Genomic DNA, 26,549 nt, shown 5'->3' on the forward strand with positions numbered 1-26,549 from the left:
AGTAGTATTTTACTACCTTTATATTTAACATACATCGGGCACTTCTAAACATCTAGATAGACTAGATGTTTCAAGTTAGGAGTTAATTTGTCCACTATGTACATAGCAGTTTGGAACAAACTGCAAACATGTAACAACAGTTACAATTTGAAAGAACCTTCCAAATATGAACATTCTGGCCTAGAACCCTTCCCATCTTCATCAACCCAGTGGGCAAGAATGCTCAGATTTTCAGGAGACAATCTTTCCTAGGACTTCTAAAACAAAATGTACAAAACATAATAGTTTACTAACTCTACTTTTGTCATACCACTGGCAACCTCTTTAACATCTAGAAAGACTAGGTGTTGTGAATGAGGGCTTGTTTGTCCTTTGTGTACACTATATACACAGATAAGTAAAACAAAATGCACAGATAGAGATAATGATTAATCTTGCCTTGCTGTAAGCATAGTGGCACAGAGCTCTCTGCACTTCCCCCTCCTCCCTCCTCCCCTGAACCAGTGCACAAACACAAGGAGTATTACTCAACAGGTGATTTGGCCATTCCCTCCCCAATCAACATTTCATATGAATTGTAACAAGAAAATATTTACAAAAGGCAATTTTCTACCTCTAATTTTAACATATATCAGGAACTTCAGAATATCTAAAAAGAACAGACATTTCAAAAAAGCTTAGCATTGTTAACTCTATATACAGTAGTGAGGAATAACATGCACACAAAGCAATGGATAGAACATGAAAATGTCTTCTAAATATGACCAGTCTGGCATAGAACCTTCTTCTCTTCCTTCTCAGGTCTCCCAGCTCCATGTCCTCTAACCCACTGAACAAACGTGGATGTGTCGCTTCCAGAGGCTAACAACTCCAAGAGTCATCGCCAGAAGACAGTTACTTTCTATGATTTCTTTTAAACAAATGATAATTTACAAGATGTGTGATTTTCTACCTCTATCATACATTAGCAAGGTCTTTCCAGCCAGAAGGGCTACATGTGGCAAATGTTTTCTATGAAAAGGCCGGGGTGGAGTTGAGAGCAGCTTTTTCATAGTATATACACAGGCCTTCCATAAACGTCCAGTAAATCATCCCAAAGGATGGTGGGCATTTCCAAGGGGCCAGACGTGGCCTGTCATTCTACCATTTTTCTCTTCCGACAGCAAGGTCTGGTCGAATGAGACCAACCGCCGTTTGGCCACTAACCGTTCCACCCGTCGTAGTTCGGGACTTGGCTCATCTCCCAGGCCCATTAAGGCGTTTGTCCATTGTCTTCAGGACTCGGCAGGTCTCGCCCACGGGGAACAGAGCGGTCACCCGGGGCCCGGACCTGCGCGGCTCCGTGGCCTAAAGAGGCGGCGGATCCTGCCCGCGTCGCGAGACCGCCTTCCCCGGCCCTGCACACCCTAGCGGTCTCCGCCGAGCGGTGTTCGGGCGGCCGCCATGTTTCCCGGCCCGCCTCTCCGGGCGCCACCCAGAGGCGCTGCGTCCCGGCGGCTCGGCGGGGTTTCGTCGAGGCCCGGCAGGCTTGGTCCGGGAGACTCGGCGGCAGCGGGGTCCAGGCTGGGAAAGGCCGCGGCCATCACTCACCGAGGGGCCGGTGGGGAAGAGGTTAGCCGCGGCTTCAAGGCCTGGACCTGGTCAGTGGGCAAAGGGCGCGGCCGGCCCGGGGCCCCCAACTCACACCCTCCATAGCTCAGCCGCCGGCCAGGGACCCCCTCCCCACACCCCGGTCAGTCCCCCACAGCTCAGCCGCTGACCTGGAGGGCCCTTAGGTAGCTGGCGGCGCTCTGCGTCGCTCTGCGCTCCCTGCGGGGTCCGAACTCAGGAGTCACAGATTGATTCAAATAGGTTTATAAATTTTTTAAAAAAGCTTGACAACCACTGTGTTAAAAGATACCACAGTAGTGGAGAGAATTCCTATTCCTCTGCTTCTATGCTGCCAGGGCTAAATGCTGCTTGCATTGGAGGTAACCAAGGAAAAAAGAAAGACCGGATTTTCCCGGTGGTTGATGATGTGTGGTTGAGGAAAGAGCCTCAAGTAACTACTTAATATATCATACTTAATATATTGATTCTAGATTATCTTCCTCGTCCAGTGTAATTAGCGAAACACAGACACAAGTAGTGAATCATATATTTTTATTTTGCTCCACAAATGTGTACTTTTTATATTTTGTTAGTCTGATAGCAAAAATTACATTTTCCACCTCTACTACAGTCAGTTGTTCTTGAGTAGTTTTACTCCTGTGCTTCAGTGTTTGAAGGACAAGCCCCATCAGCATGGCACATTTAATCCAACAAGCTTGGACACAGTTTGGCAAGCCAGCATAGTCACAGTGATCACTGCAGGAATCTTAAAGTGACTTGATCAAACACAATTTAGTGTGGGAAAAAAGGCATATTTCCCCTAAATCAAATATTTAAAAGTTTGCAAACTTATTTCAAGCATGTGGGAAAGTATAGAAAATAACAGAGTATTACTATGTATTAATCATCCAGTGTCAATTAAAAAATTTTTTTTTCTTTTTTGAGACAGCATCTCACTGTCGTGCAGGCTGGAGTGCAGTGGTGTGATCATGGCTCACTGCAGCCTTGACCTCCCAGGCTGAAGTGATCATCCCACCTCAGCCTCCCAAGTAGCTGGGACTACAGGTTTGTGCCATCATGCCCAGCTCCCACTGTCAAATTTTATGCTTATCATATTAAGCTTTTTTTTTTTGTCACATAATAAAGCTCCCTGTCCGTGCCCTTGAGATCCCATTCCCTTTTTTCCTTCCCTAGGTAAACATTATTCTGAATTTGGTGCTTATATTAGTCCATTATCACACTGCTAATAAAGACATATCCAAGACTAGGTAATTTATAAAGAAAAGAGGTTTAATTGGCTCACAGTTTTGCATGGCTGGGGAGGCTTCAGAAAACTAACAATTATGGCAGAAGGAGACACAAACACATCCTTCTTCACATGGAGGGTGTCAGGAGACAGAATGAGAGCCCAGCATGAGAGCCCAGCAAAGCGGGAAGCCCCTTATAAAACCATCGGATCTTATGAGAACTCACTATCATGGTAACAGTATGGGGGAAACCACCCCCATGATTCACTTATCTCCACCTGGACCCACCCTTGACACATGGGGATTATTATAATTCAAGAGATTTTGGGTGGGGACACAGCCAAATCATATCAGTGCTTATTATCCACATGCTATTATTCCTATGTTTGTGTATCCATAAATACTACTACAATATTATTTTGCTCTTTTGTACTTTAAATGGTATATCATACATACTATTGTGTACCTTACCCTTTTTGGTGATTGTTTATACATATAACTTGAGTCATCATACAATTATATTCCATTATGCCAAAGTTTATCCATTATCCTGTGGATGGACTTCTGGTGGTTTCTGTGTTTTATTATATAAACAATACTGTGGGACATTGCCAGCGTCTTTGCGATTCGACCCTATGCGCTCCGTTTTCTCGACAGCATGGTGGCCTACTGGCGACAGGTTGGACGAAGCTACATTAGATATTCCCAAATCTGTGCAAAAGCAGTGAGAGATGCACTGAAGACAGAATTCAAAGCAAATGCCGAGAAGACTGCTGGCAGCAATGTAAAAATCGTGAAAGTAAAGAAGGAATAATCTACCCTGACTAAAGCTTGATATGCTGTATTTCCAAGGTGAAGATGTGTAGCCACATGTTACAGCAGATTGAAAAGGATCTTATTTTATGGGGAAAAAAATCCTGTCTTGTTCATAAATTGACAATGTCAATAAATTGAAGTATGCTTCACTGTTAAAAAAAAATAAAAAAATAAACAATACTGTGTACATTTTGTACATCTCCTTTACACATGCAGGAGTTTCTCACATGTTCATGTGCATACACATCATTTGGTGGGTCCTGTTAAAATGCAGACTGATTCAGTAAATTTGGGGTGGGACCTGCAAATTATAATCATAGTAGAAAAAATGGGGGAAACATGTATCTTAAAGGTAATGCTATTGTAGAAAATACCAAAAAAAAAAAAAAAAGACAAAGTGTCCTCACAATCTAGAATCTAGTATCTAGTATAGTGGGATGGTTTAAAGCATGGCCCCCTTAAGTTCAGAGTTTGAATTAAAACTCAACTATTTGCAAGTTGGGTGACTTTGGATAGGTCCTTTAACATTTCCAAATCTTGGTTGGTTTTCTCTTTTAGAATATGAGGATTGTTAAAATAGCACCCAGATTATATGGTTGTGATGAGACAATTTGCTAATATAATAGAGACAGAGTGCTTAGAATATTGTCTGGCACATAGCAAAAACTCACTAAAATTTGAGCTACTTTTGTTAACTTTCACGCTCCCCCCCATGAATGTATTCTTTCCCTCCAAATCGGATCACACCATACATGTTATTTTTATGGCAAACTCTTGTCCACTAATTGCAGAATGAAAACATTTCCAAGTTATTCTCTATTAAGTCATTTAGAAAGGCTGTTTAGTATTCCAATGTATGTATCTACCACAATTAAATCATTGTTTGATGCTTCAAGTTGAATTATATTTACTATGTAGCTAAATAATTTTATAACTTTTAGTATCAGCTCATTTTCTTTCCCCTTCTAGTCATCTTTCAGCTGTTACCCTTCTAATCTGTGATCAGATAATCAAGTGAGTTAAATCAGTTTATTTGCTATAACTTATCTGCAATTCTGTCACTTGCTCTAGGCCCTAGGCAAAAGGGACAGCTATTGTAGTAGCTGTGAGGGAGGCTGTTTTTGTCTATTTTAGGGTATGCCTCTTAGTCCAGCTCTCCTAGTTTCACTGGGTATAAGACCAGGAGATACCACCCAGAAGATGGCGGCACATCCTCCTGCTGTAGGTGCCTTTTCCCGTCTACTCCCTCCCTCAGGATCCGAACACTTAACCTGCCTTTATGCCCAACCGCTGCCACCTCACTATTTACTGTTTCTGATTTTCTGAAGGCTCATTGCCCCGTAGCCTAGGTCTGGGAGTTACTGGTCTTCTTGACTTTTGACACCAGTATGCATGCTGCTGGATTCTACTTTGCGGGCTTCTCTGCTTTAGTTTCTCACATTGTTTAAGTAGCCTCTGCATAGCGCTTATTTGTGCTTTTTCTATTTTCTTTTTTTTTTTTTTTGAGATGGAGTTTCGCTGTTGTTACCCAGACTGGAGTGCAATGGCACGATCTCGGCTCACCGCAACCTCTGCCTCCTGGGTTCAAGCAATTCTCCTGCCTCAGCCTCCCGAGTAGCTGGGACTACAGGCGTGCACCATCGTGCCCAGCTAATTTTTGTATTTTTAGTAGAGACGGGGTTTCACCTTGTTGACCACGATGGTCTCAATCTCTTGACCTCGTAATCCACCCGCTTTGGCCTCCCAAAGTGCTGGGATTATAGGTGTGAGCCACCGTGCCAGGCTTTTTTTTTTTTTTCAATAGAGATGGGGTTTTGCCCTGTTGGCCAGGCTGGTCTCGAACTCCTGACCTCAAGTAATCCACCCACCTCAGCTTCCCAAAGTGTTGAGATTACAGGCGTGAGCTACTGCACCTGGCCTATTTGTGCTTTTAAAAGACTTTCAGCTGGGCACGGTGGTGCACGCCTGTAGTCCCAGCTACTCGGGAGGCTGAGGCAGGAGAATTGCTTGAACCCAGGAGGTGGAGGTTGCGGTGAGCCGAGATTGTGCCATTGTACTCCAGCCTGGGCAACAAGAGCGAAACTCCGTCTTAAAAAAAAAAAAAAAAAAAAAAAAAATTAAATAAATAAACTTTGGATCCTGTTAAATTCCCACATTTTTGTGTATATGGAAGCACAGAAAACCGACTTCAACAATTAAAACTCCCCAATCAGGTGTTACTAAGTGGCCTAAATGCAGTTGGATAGGCCCGTTTCCCAAACTTGCCTGAAGGATCACAAGGAATACCTGTTGACATATTCCCAAGCCCATCCCGATGGGCAGCCCCTATACTTCGGATATATTATCTGGCTATATTATTTAACAGATACCCCAGGTGATTCTTGGAAACAGTGGGATTTTAACTTGCATTCTCTGAGAGCTTCCAGGACACTGGGAAGTTCAACCAGGACCTCAGGGAGCTTGTAACCAGTCTAAAGGTAGTGTACGGCTCATCCCCTTGGAGCAGGAAAATTCTAGGATTCAAGTATTAGTTCAGATACTGGAAAGTCTTTAGAGCTCGAGACCAAAGAAGAAATTTATGTTCTTTTTGTTTTAATCTTGCTCTTTCTAAAGGAACTTATGCTCTATTTACCATCTCTACAACCACCATGGTTTTAAACATATATGCCCCTGGTATAGATTCTGTCCCAAACACTGGGGTTCCAGAACTGTCAGATGAGTCATGCAGCTCTTCAGAAAGTGTAATGGAGAATGTGGGTCCTTTGAGGACTGAATCTTTTGCATATGTTAAAATCATTTGGAGTGCACATCTTTTATTATGTAAGGTTTTATTTTCACTTAGAAAAATCAGCTAAATGCCAGACCCATGTTAGTAAATGCTGTGGTAGTGCTACCTATGTAATTTTTGGGGGCTGAGAAAGCACAGAACTCTGTCATACTTGCTTCAACTTGTGACAGGCCTTTAGTTTCTTGGATCATTCATACATAAGATATAAATCTTACTCCCTCAATCTGAGGACACAGGGAGATCCAAAACCATGCCCAGCTTATTTTTTGTATTTTTAGTAGAGATGGAGTTTAACCATATTGACCAGGCTAGTTTCAAACTCATGACCTCTAGGTGATCCACCTGCCTTGGACTTCTAAAGTGCTGGGATTAAAGGTGTGAGTTACCGTACCTGGCCATGCCCGAGAAGATCTAGAAACAAACTGGTGAATCCTAACCCCACTACACACATTATTAATTCACATGAGATCACAATTTCTCTTTCTCTTACAACTCAACCATGACAGACTAATGTGATGAATAAACAGAATTATATAAAAGTGAGGCCAAAATAAAAAGCAGCCTAAGATTGTTGAAGAAAACTCAAATGGCAGTCTATGAGACCGCCAAAGTTGAGAAGGAAACAAACTTATGGAGGGAAATGCCCCCAAGGTTCTAAACATAAAAGCTTGTCACTCTTTACAAACTGTGATTTATCTTTGAGACAATCTTTAACATTAAGTCATGCTATTAATGTGTCTTCTAAAAGTAGGCTAAATATTTGAGCATGTTCCCCTTAATAGTTCCAGAAATTAGGCCAGGCGTAATGGCTCACACCTGTCATCCAAGCACTTTCGAGGCCAAGGCAGGCGGATCACCTGAGGTTGGGAGTTCAAGACCAGTCTGACCAACATGGTGAAACCCCGTCTTAAAAAATAATAATAATAAGTAAATAAAAAAATAGTTCCAGAAATTATCTCCTTCCAAAAAAATTTTTAAGACGGAATTTTGTTCTTGTTACCCAGGCTGGAGTGCAATGGCACAATCTTGGCTCACTGCAACCTCCGCCTCCTGGGTTCAGGCAATTCTCCTGCCTCAGCCTCCTGAGTACCTGGGATTACAGGCACGTGCCACCATGCCCAGATAATTTTTTTTTATTTTTAGTAGAGACATGGTCTCGATATCTTGACCTCATGATCCACTTGCCTCGGCCTCCCAAAGCGCTGGGATTACAGGCGTGAGCCACCGCGCCCGGACCCCCAAAAAATTTTTTTTAAAACTTTAAATGGTGAGATAGTAAAGTGGTATAGCATGAGAAAGCTATTTCATTCGTGCACAATATTTCAGTTCCATTCATAATTATAGTACAAAACAATTCCCTTGCTGAGTTTTTCTTTTTACTTAAATACTTAGACTTAAGAAAAAAATAAAATTAAAAATCACTAGTAATTATTGGAAACTTATATTCCTTATGAATATATGTATGCATATATGTACCTTTATATGAATCACTAAAAAACAATTTCAAACATCATTCTTTTTGTATTTAAAATTGTCCTTTTAAATATTTAGAAGCTCCAGAGGTGGGGGTTTTAATGGGATTTTTCCCAGAGTAAATTTCTTGGATTGAAATTGTTCCAGTTCTTGTACTGTCAGTTTATCTCTGGGTGTGAATAACACATTATCTGTGGCAACGATGCTGCCTGGGGCTGAGAAAGAAGTAGATATGCTGCTATTTCCAAAAGTGTCATTGGATGGCTTGGAAAAAGCAGTGTGAGAATGTGAGCCCGGACTACCAAAACCAGCCACAGAACTGCCACCTCCAAAGGCCGGGGGCACTGAAGCACTGACAGGACCTGTTGCCAAGGAAGTTGGAAGTCCTGAAAATCCAGGTGATCCAAAGCTGGAATCTGCAGGGCTTTTGAATGAAAATGATGCAGCAGATGTGATTTCAGGTTTCCCAAATCCAAAAGCTGGAGCAGAAGTAGAGATAGCTGAACTGGCAGAGGCTACAGCTCCAAATGCTGGGGAACTCCCCAAAACAGCAGGACTTCCAGATGAGGCAGCGGCAAATCCAGAGTTTGTTTTAAAACTAAAGTTCTGAGCATTATCACTGCTGCTATTATTGACTGGAAAGCCTACAAAACACAGAAAAAGAAAAAAATAATCTCTTACAGTCAGAAAAATGTCACAATTATTTCCTCCCCCCATCTTTTTTTCTTATTTCTGTCACGTTTCAGTGCTGAGAAGCTTACTGGAAGGAAGAGATGAGAAAAGTAAAAATGAGAGGCTAGAACAACCCCCTAAACTCTGCTTCCTGTCTTTCCTGCTAACAATCCCATTTTCACCTTGATTGACCTATCATCACCCAAGGAGAAACTTCAGGGACTGGGGAATGGACTTTTACTTTGGTTTCTATTTACCTCACCAGAGCAGCCAGTTGAGGACAATGCTATGCTCTTATACGCAGTGACAAGAAAGTTCTCAAAGGTGCTGCTTTCACAGCTATGTACTTCTATGAAACTCCTGAAAAACCATTCATAAAATGTACTTCTAAAGCCTAAATGTCTTTTTGAGGCTCTATGATGGAAGGTTCTAGAATTTACAAAAGAAATTTAAAATGGTGATTCAGGCTTGTAATTTGAAACCTATAAAATCTAATTTTTCTAAATCAGTGAAGTCCTGCATTACTTTATCACTTACCTGGTGACACAAATGTTGCTGCTTGACTACTGCCAAATCCAAATGCAGATGCTGCTTGATTTACTCCATCCTTTACATCAGAGAGCTGGAAAAAAAAAGTGTGCAAATAATAAAGTGCTTGATGAATAACGCTCCAGTACCTTTTCTATAAACTTTATGGCCAAATTCAATTTTTTAAAATGTGCATTAAAGGCTGGGTGTGGTGGCTCATACCTGTAATCCTAGCACTTTGGAAGGCTGAGGCAGGAGGAGTGCTTGAGCCTATGAGTTTGGAACCAGCCTCAGCAACACAGTGAGCCCCCCCATCTCTACAAAAAATTAGCCAGTGGTCCCAGCTACTTGGGAGCTTCAGGTAGGAGGATCACTGGGGCTTGGGTGACAAAGTGACACTCTGACTCAGAAAAAAGAAAAAAAAAAGTGCATTAAAAAATGCAAAGTTAAATGTTTAACATGGAAAATGCCCATAATATGATGTTGAAAGGATATGATATAATACTGAATAAACAGTATAATCACAACTAATAATAATATGAATATGCACAAAAATACATTGGTAAGTTAACAGTGACTATCTCTGGCTGATGAATTATGAGTAATTTAAATTTTATCTATGCTTTTTTATACTTTCTAAATTTCTACAATGAGCAGATATTATAATCAGAAAAAGATTTTTTAGTAACATTTTTTCAGGTCTATAAGGTTAATCTGCATTTGTCGAGAAATCTAGTTATTAGGTATAAGGGACCTTTATAGAATACCCAGTCTACTCTAATACTCGAAATTAAGTAAATCCAGAAGTATACCATTAAAAGCTTACAACTAAAATCCATTAAACATTTCCCATTCCCGAAAGTACTTTATGTTCTTGCTATTCCATGCTCTAGAAATGTCTTTCATCTCTGCTTACAGAAATCTTAATTCTCTTTTCAAGGAACTTTGTACTTGCTCCTTCCTTCCAAGAAGTGTTTCTTAATCATCCCAAGCAAATATAAGTGATTTCTTTCTTTCCTTTTTTTTTTTTTTTGAGACGGAGTTTCACTCTGGTTACCCAGGCTGGAGTGCAATGGCACGATCTCGGCTCACGGCAACCTCCACCTCCTGGGTTCAGGCAATTCTCTTGCCTCAGCCTCCTGAATAGCTGGGATTACAGGCATGCGCCACCATGCCCAGCTAATTTTTTTTTTTGTATTTTTAGTAGAGACGGGGTTTCACCGTGTTGACCAGGATGGTCTCGATCTCTTGACCTCGTGATCCACCCGCCTCCCTAAGTCCTGGGATTACAGGCTTGAGCCACCATGCCTGGCCCATAAGTGATTTATTTCATTTGGAACCCCTAAAAAAAAAAAAATCAACTTTTTTGAGGTATAGTCTAATACAACAAAATGCATCCATTTTATTTCTATACTTTAGTGAGTTCTGACAAACTCACAATCACCACAATCGAGGCAGAAAACATTCCCGTTCCCTAAAAGTTCTTTTGTATCGCCTTCTAGTCCTGGTCCCTGACACCACTCTATCTGCTTTCTATCACTACCAATGAGACTTGTCTTTTCCAGAGTTTCACACAAATGAAATCACATGGTCTACATTATTATTATTATTTTTTGGTTTGGCTTCTCTCCCTCAGTTTAATATTCATTTAAAGGCAGTTGATAAACAAATCATAATATATCCATACAATGGATTACCATTCAGTATAAAGAAGGCATGAACTACTGATACATGTTAAGTCAGCTATGGGGGGGGTTGTCCCAGAGCCTGACTTATGGAGGGGCCCTGGGCAGTTAGCAAAGACTGGGGGCCTTCCAGCCCTAAGGGAAGTTCCGCAGTTCTATGGACTTGGTTATCCTTTCTCTATAAGCTCTCATCCCTGGTGATGGTGGGCCACCTCTCACACAAGGACAGATTACTTCCAAGAAGTCCCACTAAATTCAAATAGCATTACAACAACTGAAAGGTGAAAAATTAGCTTGCACAAGAGTCTAGTTATTCAGGAAACACATATTTAAGAAAGGGGTAAGGTGTTGGGACTGTCAAATGTCCACTAACTTTAGGCAGATAATACTCGCATATCCTTTATACAGAGTAGAAACAAACCACCTGAGAAACTGGAAATATTAAAATTATAAATGTGAACATCTTGTTTTAAAATAAAGTTTTTAAGAACTTTTTAATGGGTGTAGAAACCTCATAACTTTATTTTCAAAGATAAATAAACTTGCTACAGTCAGGACCATAGATCTTTGGAGACAGGTGGTAGACATCTTCCAAAGGCATTTTTGGTCATTGTTGTTGTTTTTGGGACAGAGTTTCACTCTTGTTGCCCAGGCTAGAGTGCAATGGCACCATCTCGGATCACTGCAACCTCTGCCTCCCGGGTTCAAGGGATTCTCCTGCCTCAGCCTCCTGATTTAGCTGAGATTACAGGCATGTGCCACCACACCCAGCTAATTTTGTATTTTTAGTAGAGATGGGGTTTCTCCATGTTGGTCAGGTTGGTCTCGAACTCCTGACCTCAGGTGATCTGCCTACCTTGGCCTCCCAAAGTACTGGAATTACAGGCATGAGCCACCACGCCTGGCTGGCATTTCTGTTTAAGACAAGGAATATACTGTGTTCTTCAGTCACAAAATTATACATTATATTTTGAATGTGCATTCATATAATTGTTTAATTTCTTTTTACATACAGATAACATTAAATACTTAAATTCATGTAATATTTTGCCATTTTCAAAACCAGCACTACCAAAGTTAAAAACTTGACCCTAAAAAGCTTTTAAAAAGCATAATTGCCCTTTTGGCTCTCTGAGCAGCACCATGGCGGTTGGCAAGAACAAGCGCCTTACGAAAGGCGGCAAAAAGGGAGCCAAGAAGTGGTTGATCCATTTTCTAAGAAAGATTGGTATGATGTGAAAGCACCCGCTATGTTCAATATAAGAAATATTGGAAAGATGCTAGTCACCAGGACCCAAGGAACCAAAATTGCATCTGATGGCCTCAAGGGTCGAGTGTTTGAAGTTAGTCTTGCTGATTTGCAGAATGATGAAGTTGCATTTAGGAAATTCAAGCTGGTTACTGAAGATGTTCAGGGCAAAAACTGCCTGACTAACTTCCATGGCATGGATCTTACCAGTGACAAAATGTGTTCCATGGTCAAAAATGGCAGACAATGATTGAAGCTCATGTTGATGTCAAGACTACCGATGGTTACTTGCTTCGTCTGTTCTGTGTTGGTTTTACTAACAAACCCAACAATCAGATACGGAAGACCTCTTATGCTCAGCACCAACAGGTCCGCCAAATCCGGAAGAAGATGATAGAAATCATGACCCGAGAGGTGCAGACAAATGACTTGAAAGAAGTGGTCAATAAATTGATTCCAGACAGCATTGGGAAAGACATAGAAAAGCCTTGCCAATCTATTTATCCTCTCCATGATGTCTTTGTTAGAAAAGTAAAAATGCTGAAGAAGCCCAAGTTTGAATTTGGAAAACTCATGGAGCTTCATGGTGAAGGCAGTAGTTCTGGAAAAGCCACTGGGGATGAGACAGGTGCTAAAGTTGAATGAGCTGATGGATATGAACCACCAGTCCAAGAATCTGTTTAAAGTTCAGACTTATAATATTGGCAAATAAAATGTGTGGCAAATAAAATGTCTTATTTGTGGCCGGGCGTGGTGGCTCACGCCTGTAATCCTAGCACTTTGGGAGGCTGAGGTGGGTGGATCACCTGAGGTCAGGAGTTCAGAACCAGCCTGGTTATCATGGTGAAAGCCCATCTTTATTTTTAAAAATAAAATAAAATAAAATAAAAAAAAGTCCTATTTGTGGGGGGGAAAAAAAAAGCATAATTATTTCTGCTTTTCTGACCAAGGAACACAGAGAAAACTATTTCAAGACCCTGACTCTTGTGATGCTATTATGAGAATGTGTATATCATAATTCTTGATGAAAAATTTTTGTTTTACTTTCCAAATCTAAGGTAAAATATACTCTGCAAAAAAGCAATAGGTAAGACACTTCCCTCCAAAAAACTCTCCCATACTCACCAAAGCTACTTTAGTTGATATATTTAGACTTTTCAGTTCATTTACCCTGTTCCTCCATTGATTTATTAAATGTTGAACAGAATTTAGCTGAAAAGGGAAGACAAAAAAATAACAGTTCAATATTGTATGTTTAAGGTTAGTTTCTTCAATAAAAACTTCATGGATTTATTTGCCAAAATCACAAAAGGTTTATGTAACAATTTTATGGCTCATAACTTGCAAAATATGCATTGACTTGGCCTATTTGTCAAAGATATTCCAGCTCCAGTTCCCTCTCCCTGTTCAACTCCTTGTATCACCTGGTTAATATCACAAGTACCTGGCAACACGCAGTTAGTTGTATTTGGATGGGAGGTGAACACATGTACTAGTTGAAATGTATAATCATGACTGTAGAAACAGAAAAACATACTATTTAAACTATTTAAACTTCAGGTACCCAACTTATTCTAGTCAATAATTTTTTTTTTTGATATTTGATATATGAGGATGTTAACTGTATTACAGACTGTATCTTATTTAACTTTGTTTTTCTAGCATTTATCATTGGATCTGCACCTAACATATGTTCAATAGATGTCTGTCAGATGATAAAAGGGTTTGATTTCTGGGACTGACTGTTGGGTAATTTATAATAAAAATAGTAATATTCCTAATTATTACAGTAAAAATATATTACCATTTTAATAACCAACCAACTTTAATGAAAATAATATAGAAAAGAAAAATAGCCTTCTCCTGAAAAAAGATCATAGACTTCATCAGTTTTGCCGAAACACAAGCCACGATAAAGAAAGCAGTAATGAACAGCCCATCTGTTATTTCGGTAGGTGAAGAGGAAACAAACTTACATAACTCTGTAAGTTATTGCTGGTTAAGAAGTTATGGTATTCAAGCCTCAATTCCTCTGGTGAAATGTCTGTAAAACCTGAAGTGAGGAATCAATTGGAATCTTTAAAATAAATGCCAATAATCCTGATAGTACAGCTAGAGGTGCTAAACAAGAAAATACCTAATGTTGACTATTAGAAAATTTTCATAATCACAAGAAAGAAACCTAAAGCCTGCACTCTTGAATGTTTAATAAAGTATAAAATTATAGTAAAATATAGTTGGTTATTTTGATCTTTAAATGGGGAATAATTTTCTAAAGATAAGTGGAGTGGAATGAACAACAAAGAGATAGATTTGACTACATTTATATTCAAACTTTTATTTAAAAAATTCTGCCAAAAACTAAGCAAAATTACAAGGCAAATGGTACACTAGGAAAATTATAATTTTAACATATATGATAAGAGAAGAACTAATGCCCTAATGTATAAATAGCTCTTACAAATAAAGGAGAAAAGTAAATGAATTTGGGCAAAGATAATGAACAGGCAATTCACAAAAAAATCAAATAGTAAATAAATTTAATAAAGTTAGATGCAACTTAAAATAGAGATAAAATGCTTTACTTATCAGACTGGCAGAAATTTTAAAAGCTGATATTTACTGTTGTTCCAAATATGGTGAAATGTATCATTTCCTAAATTACTGTTAAGGGAATTAAAATGGTACAAGTTTTCTGGGAGGGATAATTGTTAATAAGCATCACAAGCCTGAAGAACATTTACATCCTGTGACTTATAATACAATTTCTAGGATTTAACCTTGGGAAATAGTTACATATGTAAACAAAGGTTGCTATGTATAAGGATGCTCATTCTAGTATTTTTAGTACTATGACAAACTGAAAGCAAAAATTAGAATATAAAACTAGATTATGGGCTGGGTGCCCATACCTGTAATCCCAGTACTTTGGGAGGCTGAGGTGGGTGGATCTCCTGAGGCCAGGAGTTCAAGACCAGCCTGGCCAACATGGCAAAACCCTGTCTCTACTAAAAATACAAAAATTAGCCGGGCGTGGTGGCAGATGCCTATAATATCAGTCACTTTGGAGGCTAAGGCAGGAGAATCACTTGAACCCGGGAGGTGGAGGTTGCAGTGAGCCAAGATTGCACCACTGCACTCCCGCCAGGCAACAAGAGTGAAACTCTGTCTCAAAAATGAAAACAACTAGATTATGATCCTAATTATATATATGTATATGTATATGTGTATAGGTATACATATATATAGATATACACATATGAACAACTTTTACATCCCTGTACAAGTGGACCCTTGCAGTTCCATTCAAGGGTCAACTGTACACACAGCTGTACAGGGCCACTTGTCACTTATACATGGATTTTCTTCTGCCTCTGCCACTGCTGAGTCAGCAAGACCAAACCCACCTCTCCGTCTACTCAATATAAAGACAATGAGAATGAAGACTTTCATGATGATCCACTTCCACTATATGAATGGTAAACATATTTTCTTTCCCTTATGATTTTCTTTGTTACACTTTCTTTTCTCTTACAGTGGGTTATTAGTAGTCCAGTTGTTGGGGAGTCAAAGCTTATATGCAGATTTTTGACTGCACAGAGGATCAGTGCCCCTAAACTCTATGTTGTTCAAGGGTCAATTGTATACATAAATAAGAAATATGCTTGTGTGTGTATATTTTGAAACAAATAGACTAAAATGTAGTAGTTATCTCTGTGATATCAAGTTATTTTAATTTTATTTACATATTTTTGTACTTTCCAAGCTTTCTATAGCAAAAGCTGTAACTTTTTTTTTTTTAAACAGGGTCTCATTCCTGTCACTCAGGCTGGAGTGCAGTGGCTCACTGCCACCTTGACTTCCTAGGCTCAGGTGATCCTCCCATCTCAGCCTCCTAAGTAGCTGGGACTATAGGAATGTGCCACCACACCCTGGTAGAGATGGGGTTTTGCCATGTTGCCCAGGCTGGTCTCAAACTCTTGGGCTCAAGTGATCCACTTGCCTTGGCCTCCCAAAGTGATAGGATTACAGGCATGAGCTATCACATCGGGCCTAAAAGCTGTAACTTTTGTAATTGGGCAAACTTACTAAGAAAGGAAAAAAATGTTCAAGATGTTTTCTAAAAGAATTCCTTGTAACCCAGTTACAAGGAATAAACCACAGAACACAGACAATTAACTCCAAGGATGCCTGCTTTGGAATAAAGGAAAGACTAAGTCTTCAAAGCAGAACCCTGGTTTCCTTCTAGTGACTTGTCTTTCCCATCTTTACTGACTACTCAAGGCCAAAATACCCTAGGAATCATCTTGGATTTCTCTTTCCCTATATCTAATTAATCAGCATCCTGCCAGTTCAAGCACCAACAGAGAACCCAAATATGACCAATTCTGTATTCACTGCTATGAACTCTAACCTAGTCATGAGGAGCAATGTCTTCTAACTTGTCTCCCTGCCTCAACTTCGCCTCTGCTCCCAACAACCTTTTCTCCCCCCTCACACAGCATGCTGAATTAGCTTTTTCTAATCAGATCACGTCCCTCTCCTGCTTAAAGTTCTTCATGGCTGCCTGCCCAGTGCAATTAGGCCCAACATGATCTGGCCCCTGGCTATCTCTCCGGCCTTATTATCATATTACTTTCCCTTGTTTACTCTCCTCCGGTGATTCAGGCCCCACTAGTCTGTAAACACTGACAACCTTGTTCTTACCTCAGGGCCTTTGCAATAGCTAGTCCTATTGCCAGGAATGTTTCCCCCAAATCTTCCCATAACTGACACCCTCTCTGTATTCAGGACTCAGCTCCAATACTGCCTCCCAGGAATAGATAGCCACTCTATCTAAAGAAACATTGTCCCCCTAATTGCCTCCTATTCCTTACAGCCAGGCTCAACCAAAGTTCTTCGTCTGAACCACAGAACACAGACAATAATTTGGGTGTCAATTTTCTCAAGTCTTGCAAAATGAGGCAAAAGTAGTATCATTCTATGGCTGCATAAAAAAGTTAATTTATTACGTACAATGGATGCCTAAGGACAGAAGTACTCAAACTTTTTGGTCTCAGGACTCCTTTACATTCTTCAAAATCATTAAGGACCCTGAAGAATGTTTACATGGGTTACTTACATTGATAATTACCACATTTGAAATGAAAACTGAGAAACTTAGTATTAATTCATTTAAAAATAAGAAACCAATTATCTATCTACATAAATAAAAAAGCTATTTCCCAAAACAAAAAATAAAAGTTTAGTAAGATGAATAGCCATGCTTTATGTTTATACATATCTTAACGTTTAGCTTAATAGAAGACTACTGGATTCTTATATATGCCTCTGCATTCATTCTGTTGAAATACGTTGTTCTGACTGAAGTATATAAAGAAAATGGGTACTCACATACACATGTATTGGAAAAGGAAGACTTAAATGGCTTTTTCAAATAACTGCAGATGTTTTTCTTTGATACTACACCAAAATTTGACAAGTGGTAGTTTCTTAAAGGTTAACTATAACATAGACTCAAGCCATACTAATGAACTTTTTGTGCTATATTAAAATCTGCTGGTTTATCATGCATGTAGAATAGACTTTCAGCCATGCATAATTTTGAAATATCACAAGTCATTTGAGAGATTCAGTTCACTGAGTTATGCAGAACTTCCAAACATTAGCATGTTAATATACAACACCAAAAAATGTATAGAGACAGAGTCTCGCTCTGTCATCCAGGTTGGAGTGTGGTGGTGCCATCATAGCTCACCATAACTTTGAACTCTTAAACTCAAGTGATCCTCCCTTCTCAGCATCCCAAGTAGCTAAGACTCTAGGCATATGCCATCATGCGCAGGCTAATTTTTGTCTTTTTTGTAGAGACAGGGTCTTGCTATGTTGTCCAGGCTGGTCTTGAATTCCTGGCTTGAAGTCATCCCTCCACCTCAGTCTCCCAAAGCACTGGGATGACAGGTATGAGCTGTTGCATGTGGCCCTCACATTTGTGAATGTTGCCATTCGTTTCATCAGAAGAGAGTTTAAGTACTGAGAAGCCATCATGCTTAGGATGACAAAAAGTTTTCAAAAATTCCAACTTTTGCTTGAAAGTTTTAATTTTGTCTTTGGCAATAAACACTAGCAACTGTTTGCTTCCAAATAACCATAGCTCTAATTCCTTTCAAATCAATACTGTTTTTTAAAAAAGTGGCTAACTCAGTCACAACTCGAACAATCATGTAAGATAACCATCACACTTGGGCATGGGGCAGACACACTTGGTGTGTGCTTCCCATTTTGTCACATAGAATATTAAAAAGGTGTGTACTCAGGGTCAAGTGTTAACAAAATTAATAAATTTTATCTCTTCATAAAGGAACTTCTTAAATGTTCAAATGGCATTAAAAATGTTTTTTATTGTGACTATAGTCTACTAGTAATTTATTGTCTCTGCCTTGATTCATACTAAAATACAAGAAGTTCTACTCATCAATGCTTTTGTACCAACAATGCAAAGGTCAACACAGTGAAAATGGCAATTAATCACTTAGTATTATTATGAAATATTTTTGAACTTATGCAACTTCTAAAAGGTTATCAGGGATAAAGTTGCCAGATTTAACAAATAAAAATACAGAAGGCCCCGTTAAATTTGAATTTCAGATATACAACAAATACTTTTTTAGTATAAATGTGTCCCAAATATTACATGGGATGTGCATATATTAAAAATACTGTTTATCTGAAATTTAAAATTTAACTGGATGTCCCATATTTCATCTGGCAACTGTATTCAGGAATCTACATTTTGAGAACCACTGCTTTCGGGCAAGAGGCATTAAATTCAAATTGGAATAGATTATTTCTCAAGTACTAATATTTAAGCTGATTGAGGGATCAATACTTTGTTGTTTCTTTATAGAAAATACCATCTGAAATTATCTTAATTTATTTGCATCTATTGTCTTCCTCCCTCAAGAACGTAAGATCCATAAGGAAGGGATCTTGTCTGTCTTGCTCATCACTATATTCCTAGCATGCAGCACAAAAGAAATTCAGTAAATATTTGTTAAATGGACAAGTGATAAATAACTAAGAAATGCTGTAATGCAAATGCTCACAGAAAATGAGCAACTAGAACTGAGATAGAGGAAAGATCCCAAGGTTCTGTGATATTGATTCCAAGTGCTCCCAGCTACAAGGTACTCACTGTTTCCTCAAAAGGGTGGAGGCCCAGGAATACCACAGTGGGCTTGGCAGTCTAGATTTCAGCCCAAAAAGGACTTAGGGACTATGGACCAAAAAAAAAAAAAACGCCTGCCTGGTGTGGTGGCTCATGCCTGTAATCCTAGCACTTTGAGAAGCCAAGGTGGGCAGATCACAAGGTCAAGAGATCGAGACCATCCTGGCCAACATGGTGAAACCCTGTCTCCACTGAAAATACAACGAAATCTGCTGGGCATGGTGGCGTGTGCCTGTAATCCCAGCTACTCAGGAGGCTGAGGCAGGAGAATTGCTTGAACCTGGGAGGTGGAGGCTGCACTGAGCCGAAATCATGCCACTGCACTCCATTCTGGGCAACAAAGTGAGACTCTGTCTCAAAAATAAAATAAAATTAAAAAAATAAATATATACAAATAGTGGTATTCTAAAGCAAATGCTATGCCAGGCCAGGTGTGGTGGCGCACGCCTGTAATCATAGCTCTTTGGGAGGCCTAGGTGGGCGATCACCTGCGGTCAGAAGTTCAAGACCAGCCTGGCCAACATAGCAAAACTCCATCTTTACTAAAAATACAAAAATTAGCCAGGCATGGTGGTGGACTCCTGTAATCCCAGCTACTCGGGAGGCTGAGGCAGGGGAATCGCTTGAACCTGGGAGGTGGAAGTTGCAGTGAGCCGAGATCACATCATTGCACTCCAGCCTGGGCGACAGAGTAAAACTCTGTCTCAAAAAAAAAAAAAAGGAAAAGAAAAAGAAATGCTATCCCTGTAGCCCAGCAAAGCCTCCTCACATTAAACATTATCTCCAGAACGGGTCTCAACACACTTCATGAAAAATAACTATTCTTAGAAAGATAGGGAAGAAAGAACGGAATCAGGCAGCCAAGGCCTTGATGACAGGCAGTGTGTGACTCTTCTATTCACTACAGGAAGCTAAGAGGTTCCAAAGTTGGACACACAAGGAAACAAGAATGCAGAACCCCTTCCTCGGCTTTATTTAAATGTTTTCTCACAAGAACTACATGTCTTAAAAGACTGTGTTCTCCAACCTTAATCTCTAAATTATGAAGTTTGGCTAGAATACTCAAATACTTTAAACAATGTCCAAAGTCTCCTAGTTGGTAGTTAATTTATTTGTCATTCTTTTGGTTTTAGAAAATAATAGTTTTAGAACATATTTTAAAAATGCACAATTTTTCAGTTACCTGAAATATTAGGTTTCTTTTTCACTGGTGAATAAACAGAAAATATCCACTGTCCTGATGATTCCCAAACCTCCATATCTTTTACAATTCCTTCCCTGCAAAAAAGACAAAAAAACAATAAAAAGTAAAGGATCTTCTTAGCTGCTTGGTAAAATTTATTGTCAATGATTTTCAACAACTGAAATTTTAAATTCTGGTACATACATAGTTCAAAATCTTTTCCATTATGTTTTCTGAAGAGTGCTCTTTAAAACACAAGTTTGTAGAAGTGTGAAATATATTTTACGGTTATACATAGTATTATAATGTCAGAGAAGTTAATGAGTTTGGTTTTCCAATACGCTGAACCATTAACCACTATACTTACCTTAAAAACAATCATAAATACCATACTTCTTTTAGGAATTAAAATCTAAAATACTAACTTTAATCTTTCTGTGTTAATTATCACAAACATCAATAATCATTTAACTGAGAACAAAGTAGCACTTACATGATACAGAATCATAATATTTTAAAAGTGGGTTATAGGACTTCAAAGATCATTTTATCTAATTCTCACATTTTGCAACAGGAGAAACAGACCCACATCCATACAATGAATCTGTGGTAAAGCCATAGGTAGATTCGGCTCTAAATTCAAGTTTCCCCCTAGTCAGACTGTGTCAATAAAAGGAGAATTATCACAGAGAAAACGGTATTAAATTTAGGATTGCAACAAATACAGAAAGGAGTGTTTTGTTTGTTCATTTACTTAAAAAAATTGGTTGTATATAGTACTTGGCTCTAAATGTCTACCACTAGTTCTGATTTAATTAGGAAAAGTAAAAGACTAACCAATTACATTTAAATTCCATCCTGGGCACCATGAGTTGAGGAAACATTACAGATAACCAGGCAGTTTTGATACAAGTCATGAATTTTACCATAAATATTCTCAAGAAATGTCATGTATCTACTCCACAGTAAATGTAGGAAATCAAATGAGATTGATTTGAATAGGATAATCTAAGTAAAAGTTTTAGAAAGAAACAAGATACACAGCTGGGTATGGTGGCTCGTGCCTATAATCCTAGCACTTTGGAAGGCTGAGGTTGGCAGATCACAAGACCAGCCTGGCCAACATGGTGAAACCCCATCTCTAATAAAAACACAAAAAATTAGCTGACTTAGTGGTAGGCATCTGTAATCCCAGCTACTCAGGAGGCTAAGGCAGGAGAATGGCTTGAGCCTGGAAGGCAGAGGTTGCAGTGAGCTGAGATTGCACCAATGCTCTCTAGCCTGGGCAACAGAGCAAGACTCCATTTAAAAAAAAAAAAGAAAGAGATGGTATATAAGTGACTTCCAAGTTCACAAATTGTTCTAAATTACATCATACTTTGTAAAGGACTTGTAAGTTAGAATGAACTTAAGCAGGACTAATCTTAGGAAGATATTACAATATAGTGCTACCAACAGAAAGTGGAAAAGGTGTAATTACCCCTAAGAATGCACTCTACTATTATAGAAAGATGATATATATTTAAGTGAAATAAAGTCTAGGATAATACAAAGCAAAACAGTGGCTATCTATGAGTGATAGGATGGTAGGTGGTTTTTCTTCTTTTTGCTTACTTTGATTTTTTTTTTTTTTGAGATGGAGTTTCGCTCTTGTTACCCAGACTGGAATGCAATGGGGCGATCTTGGCTCACTGCAGCCTCTGCCTCCTGGATTCAAGCAATTCTCCTGCCTCAGCCTCCCGAGTAGCTGGGACTAGACAGGCATGCACCACCATACCCAGCTAATTTCTGTATTTTTAGTAGAGATGGAGTTTCACCTTGTTGACCAGGATGGTCTCGATCTCTTGACCTCGTGATCCACCCGCCTCGGCCTCCCAAAGTGCTGGGATTACAGGCTTGAGCCACCGCACCTGGCCCACTCTGATTTTAAAATAATGCATTTTTTTAAAAAAGAAAATTCTGTATTGTGAAAAGATGTTACAAAAAAAAAAAAAAAGAGAAAACAAAAACCAAAGATTGTAGGTGCTTTTGAAAAAAGCATAAGCAAATGGACATTAATTTTCCTGAAAGCTTTCACTTACAGAAGTTTCTTTTCGTCTTTCTGCTCCTCAGGACTAAGTGAAGCAAACGGGTTCTCAGACAATCCAAAGCCCTTGTTCCTGTTAGTTGAAGCTCCTAAATCAAAAGAACCAAAAGATGGCTTTTCTTGATCTCTGCTGCCCCCCCATGGTGTGGATTTGGAAAAACTGGATGGCTGGATGACATTAGCGTATCTTTGGCTAGTGGTATTCCATCCACGTCTGTTATTACCTGAAATAAACAATAAAACAAAATAATTTTACTAGCAACTTTTCTTTTTAAGTGAGATAGGATCTCACTCTGTTACCCAGGGTGGAGTACAGTGGCATGATCTTGGCTCACTGTAACCTCAATCTCCCAGGCTCAATCAATCCTTCCACCTCAGCCTCCTGAGCAGCTGGGGCCACAGGTGCAAACCACCACACCTGGCTAATTTTTGTACTTTTTGTAGAGATGGGATCTTGCCATATTGCCCAGGCTGGTCTCTAACTCCTGGGTTCAAGCAATTCACCCGCCTCAGCCTCCCAAAGTGCTGGGATTACAAGTGTGAGCTACTGTGCCCAGCAATTGTTCTTTTAAATCTCAAAAATCCTAATTGTGGGCTGGGTGCGGTGGATCACGAGGTCAAGAGATCGAGACCATCTGGGTCAACAAGGTGAAAACCTGTCTCTACTAAAAATACAAAAATTAGCTGGGCATGGTGGTGTGTACCTGTAGTCCCAGATACTCGGGAGGCTGAGGCAGGAGAATTGCTTGAACCCAGAAGGAGGAGGCTGCGGTGAGCCGAGATCGTGCCATTGCACTCCAGTCTGGGTAACAACAGTGAAACTTGGTCTCAAAAAAAAAAAAAAAAAAAATCCTAATTGTGTCTTAGTATGACTAGACATTATAGAAAGATTTAACAAGCATTACATTTCCACTCATTTTAAATGACAATCTCTTCATTTTTGATTTACATAGTTAGGTTGTAATATCAACAAATCACATAGTGGTCAACTGCATTTTTGTTTGAGATTGAGAAGAAAATAATATAGCGAAATATAGAAAAATAATGATATTACTATATTCAGCTAACATAAACTTATTAAACAACTGCAGATAGTGAAGTTGATAGAGGGCATGCATCATAAATCATAAACTCCTTCAGGATAAGAACTTGTGTTTTCATCATTCTTTGCTCCCCTACCAGGCCTTGTATTGTAGTAAAGGCTGAAAAATAGACACTGAATGAAAGTTTTTTGAACATGAAAGATTAGCTTCTACCCCGTTTTTGGATAGATGCCTAAGTTTATTTGATTCAGTCTTTTCTTTGGGCAACCACCTACACAGCTATTTTCATAGGGAGATTATACCAGGTATTCACATGTGAACAAAATGGATGTAGTTCCTCTATGAGTAGCTTTCCAATATTTCATAAATATAAAAATGAGCTAAAAAGATTTTCTCCTTTACACACACACACACACACACACACACTTAACCACTTTAGTAATCTCATTTACTTATCACTTCCTAGTTAGTGTCAAGAGTAAGGTAACTCATCTTGTTTCTAACTGAATTAGGTGATACAGCATGAAATATATTAAAAGTTGGAATGACATATATGCCCACATGTGAAAGTTCATCCTGCAACTCTAACTACCTTAATAAATCGACAAAGAAAAGAGATTGCTACACTAGATCCCTCAAGTAGGAGTTAATAGTATCTTATTCTAAAGGGCATGTTGGTGGGCACCTGTAATCTCAGCTACTTGGGAGACTGAGGCAGGAAAATCGCTTGAGCTAGGGAGGCAAAGTTTGCAGTGAGTTGAAATCCCACCACTGCACTCCAGCCTAGGAGCCAGAGCGAAACTCCGTCTCAAAATAAAAAAAATAAAGGTCAGATGAATAGCCCTAAAGGAGGGGAAGGAAGGGAGACAGCACCAAATTATTAACTCGGTCTTTAAAATCTTGTGTTGTTCTAAGGTTTCATGTCTGAACTCTCCTTTAAGACAAAAAGTTCTGACAATGATCTAGGCCCAGGGAGTAGATTCGACGTGGCCCCCATCTCCCCTTTCTACGTAACCCGGAGAGTTCTTTTTTTTTTTTTTTTTTGAGACCGAGTTTCGCTCTTGTTACCCAGGCTGGAGTGCAATGGCACAATCTTGGCTCACCGCAACCTCCGCCTCCTGGGTTCAGGCAATTCTCCTGCCTCAGCCTCCTGAGTAGCTGGGATTACAGGCACGCGCCACCATGCCCAGCTAATTTTTTGTATTTTTAGTAGAGACGGGGTTTCACCATGTTGACCAAGATGGTCTCGATCTCTTTACCTCGTGATCCACCCGCCTAGGCCTCCCAAAGTGCAGGGATTACAGGCTTGAGCCACCGCGCCCGGCAACCAGGAGAATTCTTAACTGGGCGTCCCACCTTCCCAATTTCACCCCAAATTTATGAGCAGGTGAATTTTTCTGCGGTATGCCTCTATAGGTTTTATCAAATCTTCAAAGAAGGCCACAACTTCTCTAAAATGAGAAGTCCTGATTCTGACCCAAGCTGCTAGCCTCACCATCGAAAAAACAACTTAGTAAAAATTATATTCAATGACGGTCATTCACCTACAAAGTAATTTCGATAGGTGCTTCCGATTTAAAAACTCACTGTTTCGTACACAAGCATCCAGGCCCAAACCCCAGTTCTCAGAAGCTCAATAAAAACCGATCACATAGCCGGGCGCGGTGGCTCACGCCTATAATCCCAGCACTTTGGGAGGCTGAGGCGGGTGGATCACGAGGTCAAGAGATCGAGACCATCCTGGTCAACAAGGTGAAACCCCGTCTCTACTAAAAATACAAAAATTAGCTGGGCAAGGTGGTGCGCGCCTGTAGTCCCAGCTACTCGGGAGGCTGAGGCAGGAGAATTGCTTGAACCCAGGAGTCGGAGGTTGCGGTGAGCCGAGATCGTGCCATTGCACTCCAGTCTGGGTAACAACAGCGAAACTGCGTTTCAAATAATAATAATAATAAGCAGATAAAACCCTCGGTTTACAAACATCGTGCAGGGCCCGCTGAATGGGGCCGGCAAGGCTGCGACGCGGGCACGTTGGGGTCACCAGCACCGGGACACACGCGGGTCGCCTGGTCCCCGCCAGCGGGCCCATCCTGGCTTGGCTACCGCGGAGGAGTCGGAGGAGAGTCACCTGAAAGCTGCTGCTGCGGTGGTTGCCGTCCTCCTCCTGCACCCCTGGCACCTGGATGTTCGTTCCAGCACCGATCTCCAAAGCGGCACCGGCCTTGAAGGAAGAATTGACAAATGGCCATTTCGATGGCGTCGCTGACGGAGGAGTCTTCGGTCGGCACCGGTCAACGCCAGTCAGTAGGCAGAAAACCCCAGGCGTCCGCGGCGCCCGGCCGAGCTACTGTGACGTCATCTTCTCGCGCCTGGGGAAGGCTTTTTTTCTTCCTGTCTCGCCCGGTGCCATGAGAGGTGTGAACTTGAGCCAATAGGATCTGAGCCAATTGAACTTGAGAAGAGCGACCGCTCTGTCGCTTTGAGGGTGTCCTGGGAAGGCGGGATACTTGAATGGTTAGGGCGAAGAACGGGAGGCGCGTTTGACCCCAGTGCAGGGCCTCGGACTACAGGAAGGTTTGAGGTTCAAAATGAGAGGAAGGCGGAGCAGGCAAATGCGGAATTCAGCAAGTCCCTGAGAGAATTAGTTGTGATTTGATAGACCGAGTCGTTCTAGTAAGTCTGCCCGGCCTTTCATCTGGATGGATAACAGAGTCAAATAAAGCTAGACGTGACGTTAACAGGAAACAATGTTTCTTTTAGAATATACTGCAAGGGAAAACTATTACTTCTTCGAGTGAGTACTATATTCTTACTACTCACTGAGAAACCGTGTTCTTGAAAGTCCACATAAACATTGCTATTTGAAATTATATCAGAACAAGTGAAACGTCCCATACTTACCTGGAGGCTCTAAGTCTCTTTGACGCAGAGAAGCAGCCTCAGTTTCTAGGCAGGTGTAGAGCT

The 26,549-nt window shown here is 40.2% G+C and overlaps 2 protein-coding genes and 1 pseudogene across 6 annotated transcripts; 2 read left to right on the top strand and 1 right to left on the bottom strand.

Moving 5' to 3' along the window:
- The first annotated feature begins 1,267 nt into the window (after positions 1–1,267).
- On the top strand, positions 1,268–3,828 carry LOC144578352 (ATP synthase F(1) complex subunit epsilon, mitochondrial-like). 4 transcript variants are annotated; one of them, XM_078342568.1, is made up of 3 exons: positions 1,377–1,611; positions 2,540–2,655; positions 3,495–3,828. In XM_078342568.1, exon 3 carries the CDS (start codon positions 3,496–3,498, stop codon positions 3,649–3,651), a length of 156 nt encoding a protein of 51 aa, XP_078198694.1. In that variant the 5' UTR covers positions 1,377–1,611; positions 2,540–2,655; position 3,495; the 3' UTR covers positions 3,652–3,828. The 4 variants fall into 4 exon arrangements, with proteins under 4 accessions (XP_078198692.1, XP_078198694.1, XP_078198695.1 ...); XM_078342567.1 differs by having other exon boundaries at positions 1,409–1,640; XM_078342566.1 differs by lacking the exon at positions 2,540–2,655 and having other exon boundaries at positions 1,268–1,640.
- A 2,636-nt stretch (positions 3,829–6,464) lies between these two features.
- NUP42 (nucleoporin 42) lies at positions 6,465–25,936 on the bottom strand. 2 transcript variants are annotated; one of them, XM_009002285.4, is made up of 7 exons: positions 25,714–25,936; positions 22,541–22,634; positions 20,460–20,554; positions 14,025–14,101; positions 13,174–13,260; positions 9,124–9,208; positions 6,465–8,558 (listed from the first exon to the last, which is right to left on the bottom strand). In XM_009002285.4, the coding sequence occupies exons 1-7, from the start codon at positions 25,832–25,834 to the stop codon at positions 7,981–7,983; spliced, it is 1,137 nt and encodes a 378-aa protein (XP_009000533.1). In that variant the 5' UTR covers positions 25,835–25,936; the 3' UTR covers positions 6,465–7,980. The 2 variants fall into 2 exon arrangements, with proteins under 2 accessions (XP_009000533.1, XP_002751544.1); XM_002751498.7 differs by having other exon boundaries at positions 22,541–22,769.
- LOC144578351 (small ribosomal subunit protein eS1 pseudogene) lies at positions 11,917–12,854 on the top strand (annotated as a pseudogene).
- Positions 25,937–26,549: the final 613 nt, after the last annotated feature.

Source organism: Callithrix jacchus, chromosome 11 (genome assembly GCF_049354715.1).
Source record: "Callithrix jacchus isolate 240 chromosome 11, calJac240_pri, whole genome shotgun sequence".
In the NCBI taxonomy this organism is placed as follows: Eukaryota; Metazoa; Chordata; class Mammalia; order Primates; family Cebidae; genus Callithrix; species Callithrix jacchus.

Coding starts and splice junctions, on each gene's coding strand:
- LOC144578352 (XM_078342566.1), top strand. CDS start 1,444: ATGTTTCCCGGCCCGCCTCTCCGGGCGCCACCCAGAGGCGCTGCGTCC. Junction 1,641..3,494: donor GGCTTCAAGGCCTGGACCTG/GTCAGTGGGCAA, acceptor TTTTCTCGACAG/CATGGTGGCCTACTGGCGAC.
- NUP42 (XM_002751498.7), bottom strand. CDS start 25,834: ATGGCCATTTGTCAATTCTTCCTTCAAGGCCGGTGCCGCTTTGGAGAT. Junction 22,770..25,713: donor ACCGCAGCAGCAGCTTTCAG/GTGACTCTCCTC, acceptor TGTTTATTTCAG/GTAATAACAGACGTGGATGG. Junction 20,555..22,540: donor AAAGACGAAAAGAAACTTCT/GTAAGTGAAAGC, acceptor TCTTTTTTGCAG/GGAAGGAATTGTAAAAGATA.